Source organism: Pan paniscus, chromosome 4 (genome assembly GCF_029289425.2).
Source record: "Pan paniscus chromosome 4, NHGRI_mPanPan1-v2.0_pri, whole genome shotgun sequence".
Classification (NCBI taxonomy): domain Eukaryota; kingdom Metazoa; phylum Chordata; class Mammalia; order Primates; family Hominidae; genus Pan; species Pan paniscus.
Window position 1 is genome coordinate 133,011,119 of NC_073253.2, and position 12,279 is coordinate 133,023,397.

The following is a 12,279-nucleotide window of genomic DNA, read 5'->3' on the forward strand; positions in this document are numbered from 1 at the left end:
GGCTGTGCTGAATGCATTAAAAACTCTCAACAAAGAAAGTGTCATTTAGAAAGGAATAACCAAAAACTAAGAATCAGACAGAGAAGAAAGCCCTCGGTCCAACCCATCACACTCTGTCTAGGAAAGTGATTTAATCATCAGATATCGTCAGCTGGTTCAGCCTCAGGTCAGATCCTCATGGTGGAGTTTGAAGTCTGTAAATACTCCAATGCCATAACTCAGTCCCTAGTTTACTCTGCAGCCTTTTGACCAGTTTGGCCTCCCCCGTGGTTGTCCTTCAGAGAGGTAGAATGTGGCTGCAGGCCCTCAGGAATATCTTGCCAGTAATATTTTACTGCAAATCAATAAACTGATGACATGTTGACTATTGTACTTTAGGTTCTCATGAGGTCATTGGCATGACTCTGCTTCTCCAACTCTGGACAGCAATGGGACCCTATATAGATAGGATTTCTGAGCCCCTGGTACTCTGGTCAAACTGCAGATCTAGTAAGTATCCCAATCCTAAAGTTCAAGACCAAAATGATCAAACTTAGATTTCTACTTCTGGATTAATGAAGAACCTGACTCTTGAAGATGTCCGGCCAGCAGGATTCAGGACTTGGTGGTGCAGTCCTGCTATCACAAAGTACCATTTACACACAGGTTACCAGAGAGCCCCATACTCTTCATCCTCTTTCAGCAGTGCCACCTCAGTTCATAGAATTAGGCTGAATCGCTATAATAGCCCACATGGACACGTAGAACACATGCATTAGTAAGGTACAGATCGAGTTAACATTTCCTGAAAGTTGAGGGTATGTTAAAGCACCTTACCTCCATTATCTCATTTTATCTTCAGAACAACCCTAGGAAGTAGGTAGCATTATCTCTTAAGGTACAGACATAAAGTCTGCCCAAAAGTCCCACATAACTAGTAAGTGCAGAACTGGCACTGAAACCCAGGTCTATCTGACTCCAAGGCCTGGGCTCTTAATAACAATGTCCACTGACTCGGGATAATGTCCATAGCCCATCAGGCCAAGTGAGGCACAACCCTTCATGTCCCACTCTCTGACGTTCTTCCTTGTGCGACCAAACCAGGCCAAATGAAAAAAGACCAAATCTCCTAGGACCTGTGATATAGCACTACTTCACTTCTGATTATGGGAAATTACAGTGTGTACTGGAGTCAGTGTTATTAATTGTATTGAACTTGGAGTTTCCACACTGGGGCCTTCACACAAGCCAATCATGATTCACCAAAGATGACCAGCAGCTGCTGTCATTCTTGTAACATGCTCCTTCATAAACAAGCTCAAGAACAGGTATGTTACTAATCACATTCCTAAAACCCCAAGTCACAAACTGCTTTCTTTAAAACTCAAGGGGAAAACTCTTAAGTGGGCTGTGTAAAAATGTAAAACATTTTACACAGACAGATAGAATTAGACAAGAAGAGAGAAAGACTAAAAGAAAACATGCTCCTCATTATGTGGCATTTTGGAAGCCAAGCTTATGTTTGGTTTGAATAGGAGAGCTGAGCCCTTGCATGTGTGTGGTTTTGATAGTGGCTATGATATACTTTCATAAGTGAAAATGAAAAGTCCAGGAAAGTTGTGCTAAGACTCTGAAAATCCTCATAAATGATAAAAAGTTAGATCTCTGACCTGAGAGGCATTGAACTTAATTAACAGAAAAAAAAATCTACCAACACATGTTCAAGCTATTTTTTACATGGTTTATTAGTGCTCTATTCCGTTTAACCTAGTTTGAACATTCATCCAGAAATTGAAAAAAAAAATAGGTCAGTTTGATGATGGCAAATTTCATCAAATAAAGCACTTGCTTTAGGAAAACTTACACAAAAATTATCTTGTCCAGATCTGTTTTACCTGTTCAAAACTTAGCAAGCAAAATCCTAAAAATCCAAATCTGGGTGCAGGGATATCAAGAGGTTTCTTTCCCTGACTTTGTTTTTGCAGTTGAAAACCTTACTTTGTCAAAAAGTATTTCCAAAATGGAAAAATTTGGTTTCAATTATCATGGTTGAAATGCGTGCACATCTGCTTCAGGCAGCAATGATGCCCAAAACTTTTTACAGAATTTTCTATCCCTGACTTCTAAGGTTGGGAGAGGACTAAGTGACTTGCCGCTGGGAACAGAAAAAAGGCTAGGTTGCTCAACACTTGCTCTTCCCTGGGTCTTGCCAGCATTCAACCTGACATTACAAAACTCAACATTTAAAGTGTACTGGCTTTCTAAGTCTTGTCTCCTCAGAAAATATTCTCTATCTGTCATTCCTGGATCAAGGGTAAATAGATGAGCTCCTTTTGCTCAGAAGTTCCCTGAGGTCCAAAAACAGACTCTCCTTCATAAAAACCAGCCATTAAGAACCATCCTCTGAGGACACCTCACACAAAATCACAGCATAGTGCCCGGTACATGGTGCCCCTCTCAAGCAGGGGCATCTCTGTGCTTCTGATGAAGAAAATAATCACAATTTTAAGAAAAATAGACAATTAACTTCCCCTTTTTATGATGCTTCTTCCAAAGTTGTGGTGCTCTGTAACTCTTGCAGATCTGCCACAGTCTGGGCCTGAATGTTTTTTATTGTGGTAAAATAGATGTAACATAAAATGTATAATTTTAACCATTTTTAAGTACAGTCATACTGTTGTACAACCATCACCACCACCCATCTCCAGAATTATTTCATCTTCCCAAACTGAAACTCTCTATCCATCAAACAATAACTTCCCCACTCCTCCCTCCCTCCAGCTCCTGGTAACCATTTTACTTTCTGTCTCTATGAATCTGACTAACCATTTATTTTGAAATTTTATTTTAAGCTATCCACAAGGCTGATTTCCAGAACTGAAATAAAATCCCAATTGCAAGGGCAACTGCCATTTCTGATATCTATCTTCTCTACATTCACACTCACACAGAAACAATTTATCATTGTAATAGCTAACAGCCAGAGACCCTTTTCCTTTGCAAAACAGAAGACAAAATCACCTTCCTCTGACTGTTCAACCCACAGTGATTCTCCCATGGAGGGAACTGGGGAAGACTTAGCATCATAAGGTCCAGGAGAGACCTGGAAATCTAGAAAGATACAGCAAAGGCTAGTGCAAATTCACAAGTTCTTCTTAAGAGATTTTGGCCTGAACAAACATGCATCCAGCCCATGGTTCCAACCACTGAGGCAACTAGATGCCACAGGTTGTCTATAAAAAGAAAGATTAAGGTAGATCTTGGTGAAACTTAAAAGAACAAATGCCAAGCCCTATGGGGTAACTTACTATAAGGAGATAGTTTTAGATAAGAAGCAAGATGACGGCCTGATAAGCTCCCTCATTTCCTCACGGAAATGGTTCTACATAATCTGCTTTGGATGATAAAAAGAGAGAGGTCCTAAAATATGCCTTGGTTAGTAACCCAGCAGCAAAGTATAGGGTACAACATAGCAATAGGTGGATACCAATGATAATAGCAACTACCATCTACTGAGTACTCACTCTGTGCCTAAAAAACTTTACTAGGTACCTTACACATATTGTACCATTTAATCTTCACAACAGCTCTATGAAGTGTAAGTACTGTTATTATTCCCTTTACACAGAAGAGAAAAATTAGTTCTGAAAAAAATGTGACACACTCAAGGTCACACTGTTTGTAAAGCAGATTCACCGCTAGGTCTATGTTACTCCAAAGCCCATGCTTTTAATTAATAGCCTTTCAAGGTAGAAAGTATTTTCATACCCTCATGGCAAAGAAAAAAAAAATTGTTCATTAGCAATCCCTTGGTTGAAATTTTGTAATGCTTAAAAACAGCCCCGATTAAGATTCAGCAGGTTAAGTGTGGAATGAGCACCAGACTCAGGATCCCTCCAGTCTCTGGAGGTTGGACATGTGATCCTAGGCGAGTCACTCAGCTTCTCTGGACCTCAATTTCCCAGGGAACTTGTAAAACAAGGCTACTTCCCTCTGTTCTCCCCCTACCTCAAAGCATTCCTTGAAGTCAGTTACCCGTGCTAAGATAATAAGGCTGATATCCAAAGATGAGGCTATTGGCCAAAGGCTTCAGTCTCTTCTTTCACCAACTTTCTTTTTAGTTATCAGAGCCTCACACAAAAGTTATTAGTTAATCAGCTAATAACTATTCAGCACCTGCTATTTGTGTACCCATGCAGTAGTCAATGGGGGTATTTAGAAGTACAAGGCACCAGCCTTGCCCTTGAGGACCTGTCTCCAAGTTTGGGGACTGCTAAGATATATGAAATAAAAGCACTGAAAGATCTGGTGGGCCTATTACTCAGTGTCCAACTATGAGATACAAACCAGAGGTATTAGAATTCCGAAGAACATCAGCCAGGACTAGAAAAGCTGAGTTTCCAAGATAAAGTAGAATTTTAGAATAACTTTGATAGATAGATAACTTTTGCAAAATTGGAAGGGAAAGACATCCAGCAAAAGAAACTCTGGGAGCTAAGGATATGAGGCTAGATGGAGTAATGTATAGGATGGGTGATCATGAAAGAGATCAACAGAATTCTCAGTAGGTATATGAGTGAGCAGAGGAAATGGGAACAGGAGTTAGAGTTCAGAAGCCTTGAACGCGTGGCATGGTAAGCTGGACTTGGAGCAGGAACAAAAGGTATGACCTGGGTGACCTGGTGAACATTGGAAGCTGCTCGGTTTGGATTTCTTGTCTACCATCTGCCTTCAGCAGAGGAAAAGTACAAGAACATGTGCAACCTGGTGTTCTAAAGCCATAGACATCAGCCATCCCAGCTGAGAGGCCCCAGGACAGGGGCAAGGACTCACTATATTTCTGAACACAGAACTGGGAACACAGTGCCCAAAACTGTTTGATCCGCTGCTGGTAGTCTCACACTGACCTCTCAACCCCAGTTACACCACAGGTCAAGCAAATAGGCATGGCCCAGAATCTCTAAACCTTCATCGCATCAACCCCATTCTCTGCCACCTACCAGATCAATGGGACACTGTTTTGGGGACCAAAGACACTGCTCACCTCTGCCCCACACTTAGGAAATAGGCCTTCATATTCTGCTGCTCAGCAGGCCTCACAGAGTTCAACACTAAACTCCTGTTGCAAAGAGCACCCAGAAAGAGAATGCACCAGCAGCACAGTCAGTCCCAGGCTCTTCCTGTGGGAGTCATCAAGAAACACAGTTCCCAGGGCCTCTACAGACAAAAGAATGACACCCAACCATCATGCTAGTTCTAATAGGGTCTAGAGATGTTTAATGGCATCACTGTGCCCCGTGAGACACAGAAGTCACAACAACTCATGAAAAGGAAAGTGTTCATTGAGATACTCTCTAGTGTTGACTTAGTTGAGCCTATTATTGTTAACCAGATGGTTACTGTCTGCATCAAACTGGCAACCTGGAGCAGCAGGCTTCCCCTCAGTAGTGCACTGCCATGGCCGGACCCCTCCCTGCAGTCTTCTCTCCTCAGATAAAATGGCAAGCCTCGTACTCTACCAGCTGCAGACCAAAGAATGAAGAGGTTGGCACTCAAGAGATATTTTACTTCATAGACAGAGGAATGTCACCTCTGCACTGCGCTGAGCACCTTCACAATGAAAGATTCAGATCTTCAGATAACAATTTAAAAATTTAGATGTGTGTGCCTGCCAGGATCTAACTGCCTCGCTAGTTAGATCCAGCTCAACAAAAGTACTTAAAATCTTTTCTGCTGGTTCCTATTTCAAAAGAAATCCCTGATGGAGGAAGCACAGACCTTCCAGTATCACTCATAAACTTTTCAATACAAATATGAAACTCAGTTCAGAGCAAGTATCATCTGACTGGGTTTCTCTCCTTCATCCCTGAATGTGTGTGTATACAGGCATACACGGCGTGCACGCGCGCACACACACAGCCATCAGCATGGCATGCTTGCTGAAGATTCAAGCACTCCTGCATGAAAATGCAAGTACACTATGTCAGGTCAGCCCCACTATGACATCAAAAACCCCCCACCAAAGAAAAAACACCCCGGGAAAGGAGCCAGGAAAGGGAAACGCCTCCTTGAAACAGCCTGAGAAAGGCAATCTGATTCAGCCTGTGCTGAAACTATTCCCGAACACCAGCCAGGAAGTCCCTTCTTTCAGGGTGCTCCGCTGCCTAGCAAACCCAGACCTGCCTTTGCGGAAGCCAGATCTCTGGAGATTCAAGCCCTGGAACGGGTGATTTGGAAAGCGGCTTTCCTGCTCTTGTTCTGGCGCCCTTTAAGATCCATCAGTGGCCAGGTCTTCCAACTCTGCCTAGCCAATGCAAACACAAAAGCTGGTGGCTGCACCGCAAGCACACATTTACTTACATACACACACAACACAGCACACACTTATACATACATACCTTTCACCCTCCATTGTGTGAGGCCCAGCCAGGGTGGTAGCTGCTGAACTGTGTATGCACTCGGGGATCCTAGTTCTGTTCTTGATTCTCCCAGCAGACCAGTGGGAAATCTGATCAGCAACAGTGATTCAGCATGGCTGCAAGTGAAGCCTCCTCCCTTCTCAATCCTCCTTCCTCTGACTTACTCGCAGCAGCTTCTACCGCAAAAGCAGCAGCAACAGAAAATGTCTTACCCAGAGCTCCCTGCAGCCCTTTCAGCTGCTAAAAGCAGCAACCCACTTGCTCCCCCTCCCCCGCAGGCTTGCTGCTCCTTGGTCTCCTAGGAACGGCGGCAGCTCCAGCGACCCAGGTGCACTGCCACCTTTCCAGCTGCCTCTGCATCTGCCCAGGCATCCCCAGCCCAGGCGATTAGCCCGCCCCTGGGGCTCCTGCCTCCTCTGTCTAGGCTGCAAAGAATCAGGCAGTTGTCACTAGCCCGAGAAATACTGGCCCCTACACCCTCCCCTGCTCCCATAGGCTATGAGTCTGTCAGCCTGGCCAGATTGCTGGAATGAGGAGGCCCCTCTGTGGCCTGCAGTGGAGTTTATCATCCACCTGGGGAAATTCACTTGTAGGTCACAGTTTATGTTCCAAATCCTCCTCCCAAATTCTGTGGTAGCTCTGAGTGTCTGATAGATGGGGAGAAGTTAAGGGAAAAGCACCTGACAGAAGTGAGAAAAACACAGAGAGAAATTAAGAGAATACAGAGAGAAATTGGAAAACTAGTCAAAAAAGAGAGGTAGTACAAATAGGTGAAACTGAAACAAACCCTATTTTACTGCAAGAGGCCAAAGACTACTGCAGTAAAGCTATCACAATGAATACTAAAATATCTTAGCACAATCCTAAAATATCTTCCTAAAATCTGTCATATTGGAATTTAACTTAAGCAGTGGCTCCAACTAGTAAGTCTCCCACTGAACCCCCATATCCAGCCAAAGATCTTTCACATACTGTAATCTCCAGCTGCTGAGCTTCAATTTAGACTAATTTAACTCTCCCTGCCTGAAATGCCTTCTCCAATCCCAGTCCTTTAGTCTTTCTGGGAGGCCAGTCAAATCCCATGTCTTCATAAAACCTTCCCTAATCACACCAATGACAGTCAATCACCACCAAAATACACAAACTATACTTTCCTGTATCGTCATCTCACACCTAATATACAGTCTTGGCTAATTCATTATTTATAAATCTTCTTTCCCAAACTAAAACATAATCTTGTGGAAGGCATGAGGCCAGCCTGTATATCCTAGCCACAGAGGCTTAGAGGTAACTGGGACAATTAGCTGCAAAAAGTGGTGCAGAAGCTACCCTAATGCCTCAGAAAAAAATCAGCTATGAGCATCTCTCTTCTGGGACACCTCATGGCACCCCTGGGCTTTTCCAAATCCGCACCAGCACTCACTGGGTGAGTGACTTTCCTGAGTAGTGTTCTCCACACTCTGGACCTCATGCTCAGCTACTCATTCACAATATAGGGTCAGACCAGACAATCTTTAGAGTCCCTTTCAGCTCCAAGATCACAGGATTCTAAAAATGTTTTAAATGGTCCGTTTTTCTTCTCAGAGTAATCCGTGTGATTGTTTAAGAAGAAATACTAGGCTCCAATGTGTTGTAGGGGGCTTCAAGGAGGATAACATGATGTAGGTGAAAGTACGAAGAGACGCTCAGTAAATCTATCATCCTTATCATTTTAACCTGTTAAATTTCTTCACTACTACAAAGCCCTAAAACCACAGAAGGAAGAGAGGAACACTGAGGTGACAGAAAGTAAAAGTAACTAAAACTTTATATAGCCTCCTGAACTCAAACTGGCTACAGGGTTATTCTCAAAGATTACCTCCCCTGGCACCTCAGTGTTCTCTTAGACAAGGCCATTACTCACACTCGCTCTTTCTCAAGTGAGAAGAGGCCTGGATAATTTCATTTACACCCCACAGGGCTGTATCTTCACTTCTTCCTTTCACAACAATACCCCTCATATCTTGTTCCCTCTATGTCCCTTCCTCCTCTAATCAGCCTTGTGGCCCTGCTCCAGATATTTCCTCTTGAGGCCAATCACAGGGACCACAAAAAGCTGAACATCACAAATAAGGAAACTGAATCTCGGAATCCGTGCCAGAGTTCAGACATCCACCAGGAACACAACTGGGTGATTCATAAAAGGGACATAAGAAAGAGATGACTCCTCCTTTGCACATACCCACGTTTACATATTCGCCATACAGGAAGGTGTGGAAATGCCACATCTAACAAACCAGACAAAGAAAAAAGATCAGAAAAGGAAATATGTAAGGGTTGTACGTATTCAAGTTTCAAAATATAACTATTAAGAGCCAGTATAAAACCCTGCTAAATTTCCCTGCAAAACCATACGACTACACCTTCATACTTTATTCACCACTCACGATTCACAGGAGGTAGACAGAATAGAGAACACTCAGAAGAGGCCATTTAGAAAAGAAAGGTCATCTTAAGCAAAAAGAACAAAACTGGAGGCACCACATTAACTGACTTCAAACTATACTACAAGGCTACAGTAACCAAAACAGTATGGTATTGGTACAAAAACAGACACATAGACCAATGGAACAGAAAAGAGAACCCAGAAATAAAGCTGTTCACCTACAACCAACTGATTTTCGACAAAGTCAACAAAAATAAGCAATGGGGAAAGGACTTCAATAAATGATGCTGGGATAACTGGCTATCCATATGCAGAAGAAACTGGACCCTATCACCATATATAAAAATTAACTCAGTCAGGCACAGTGGCTCATACCTGTAATCCCAACACTTTGGGAGGCCAAGGCGGGCAGATCACCTGAGGTCAAGAGTTTGAGACCAGCCTGGCCAACCTGGTAAAACCCCATCTTTACTAAAAATACTACAATTAGCCAGGTGTGGTGGCATGTGCCTGTAGTCTCAGCTACTTGGGAGCCCGAGGCAGGAGGATCACTTGAACCCGGGAGGCAGAGGTTATAGTGAGCCAAGACTGCACCACTGCACTCCAGCCTGGGTGACAGAGCAAGACTCTGTCTCAAAAAATAAAATAAAATAAACCCAAGATGGAGTAAACAATTAAATGTAAGACCTAAAACTATTTAAAAAAAGAAAAAAACCTAGGAAATACCCTTCTAGCAATGCAGCAAAAGCAAAAATTGACAAGTAAGACCTAATTAAACTAAAGAGCTTCGTATAGCAAAAGAAACTATCAACAGAGTAAACAGACAATGTACGGAATAGGAGAAAATATTCATAAACTGCATCTGACAAAGGTCTAATATGCAGAATCTATAAGGAATTTAATTCAACAAGCAAAAAACATGTAAACCCATTTTTAAAAGTGGGCAATGGACATGAACAGACGTTTCTCAAAAGAAGACATACAAACAGCCAACAAACATGAAAAAATGCTCATCGTCACTACTCACCAGAGAAATGCAAATCAAAACCACAATGAGATACCATCTCACACCAGTCAAAATGACCATTATTAAAAAGTCTAAAAATAACAGATGTTGTCAAGGCTGTGGAGGAAAGGGAATGCTTATACACTGCTGGTGAATGTAAATTAGTTCAGCTACTATGGAAGGCAGTCTGGAGATTTCTCAAAGAACTAAAAATAGAACCACCATTCGACCCAGCAATCCCATTACTAGGTATATGCTCAAAAGAAAATAAACCATCCTGCCAAAAAGGCACACGCACTTGTATGTTCATCGCAGCACTATTCAAAATAGCAAAGACAAAAAATCAAGTTAGGTGCCCATCAATGGTGGACTGAATAAAGAATGTGTGGTATATATATACCATGGAATACTACACAGTCATAAAAGAAGAACAAAATCATGTCCTTTGTGGCAACATGAAAGCAGCGAGAGGCCATTATCCTATGTGAATTAGTGCAGAAACAGAAAACCAAATGTCACACATCCTCAGTTATAAGTGGGAGCTAAACATTGGGTACATATGGACATGAAGATGGGAACAATAGATACTGGGGACTACTAGAGGATGGAGGGAGGGAAAAGGGGTTATATGATTTGGATGTTGGTAGCCTCCAAATCTCATGCTGGAATGTAATCCTCAGTGTTAGAGTTGGAGATAGGGCCTAGTGGGAGGTGCTTGAGTCATAGGGGCAGATCACTCATAATAGTTTCACACTGTCCCCATAATAAAGAGTTTTCGCTCTGAGTTCACTCGAGATCTGGTTGTTTAAAAGTGTGTGGCACCTTCCTCCTCACTCTCTTGCCTCTGCTCTCATCATGTGATATACTAGCTCCCCCTTTGCCTTCCACCATAATTGTAAGCTTCCTGAGGCCTCCCCGGAAGCAGATGCCAGCACGTTTCCTGTACAGCCTGCAGAGCCATGAGGCAATTAAACCTCTTTTCTTTATAAATTACCAAGCCTCAGGTATTTCTTTATAACAACACAATAACCACCTAATACAAGGAGCAAGCCTAAAAAGGTAGTTGAAAAGCTACCTATTGGGTACCATGCTCATTACCTAGGTGACAGGATCATTCATACCCCAAACCTCAGCATCATGCAAGATACCCATGTAACAAACCTGTACATGTACCCCTCGATCTAAAATTAAAGATGAAATTTAGGAAAAAAAAAAAAAAAAGGAAGAAAGGTTATCTAGCAAAACCAGGGGCAGAGCTGAGTCAAGAAGCAAAGTCTCCAGACTCCCGGCACAAAGTTCCTACCCCCAATATTTTCCAGTTTCAGAAACACATTTTACATTTTCCACCTTATTATCCAAATGTTCTCTGGACCACAGTCTGAACCTGTTTGCTCTATGCTAATTTTCCTGACTGGACTTCAGATTAAGGAGAGTTGCTGTTGGAGTCCTGCAGTAGAGGAGAGTCAAAATAATCAATGTGGTATCTGTCTGGAGAAAAAGGTCCCATCCTCAGATTGCTCAGCAATAATAGTGTCTTAGTCCAGCAGGCCCCAACCTTTTTGGCACCAGGGACCAGTTTCATGGAAGGCAACTTTTCCAAGGATAGGGGTGGGGGGTCAGGGGGGATGATGGTTTCAGGATGAAACTGTTCCACCTCAGATCATCAGGCATTAGACAGCTTCTCAAGGAGCGCACAACCTAGATCCCTTGCACGCACAGTTCACAATAGGGTTCATGCTCCTAGGAGAATCTAATGCCACTGCTGAGCTGACAGGAGACAGAGGTCAGGTGGTCATGCTCGCTTGCCGGCTGCTCACCTCCTGCTGTGCATCCCAATTCTTAACAGGCCATGGACCAGTACCAGTCTGTGACCTAGGGACCGCTGTCTTAGCCCAGTCCTTCCCACACCCCAGCCTTCTTCTACAGCTTATCAAAAGTCCCTAGTGGCCCCAGATCTCTACCCCAAAGCAATGTATTCAGCCATCTACACCAACTTTGTTTAGAATCATTCAGCTCTTATGTGGCTTAGGAAGAAACCATGTTGGGAGGAGAAACTTTTTTAAGCTAGGTTTTATCTAGAAAGTTCTCTCTTCCATACTTTATCTCTGTACAGGGAGCCAGTACAATTTATCTGAAGACAGCTAAGCCAATCATTCTTCCTTGTAAATGCTCTTTTTCTTTTCTTGCCTTTACCCTCCTTCTCCAGGACATCAGTTCCTCACATTTGCAGGCACCATAACACAGTACAATGGTCCCACACCTAGCTGTGCATCAGAACCATCTGCCCAGCTGGTTAAAATGGTAGGTGTCAGATCAATAGGCATGAAGAAAAGTGTTTAGGGTTATAGAAATGTTCCGTATCTTGACTGTGGTAATACCTACACAACTGTATACAAGTACTGCATTTCATTAAACTATACACTTAAAATGGGTTTATTTATGCAAATTAT

At 42.8% G+C, this 12,279-nt stretch overlaps 1 protein-coding gene across 5 annotated transcripts in view; it reads right to left on the minus strand.

Annotated features, from left to right (window-relative positions):
• Positions 1–12,279, minus strand: part of KLHL3 (kelch like family member 3) — a 270,507-nt gene that overhangs the window by 110,000 nt on the left and 148,228 nt on the right. For 2 of the 5 annotated variants that reach the window (XM_055112977.3, XM_003829234.7), the window contains exon 1: positions 6,378–6,865. The exons of the other annotated variants lie outside the window; for them this stretch is intronic. In XM_055112977.3, coding sequence (XP_054968952.1) covers positions 6,378–6,391 — 14 coding nt within the window. In that variant the 5' untranslated portion in view covers positions 6,392–6,865. Of the gene's footprint in view, positions 1–6,377; positions 6,866–12,279 lie in introns of those variants that run through there. 5 annotated transcript variants of the gene reach the window in all.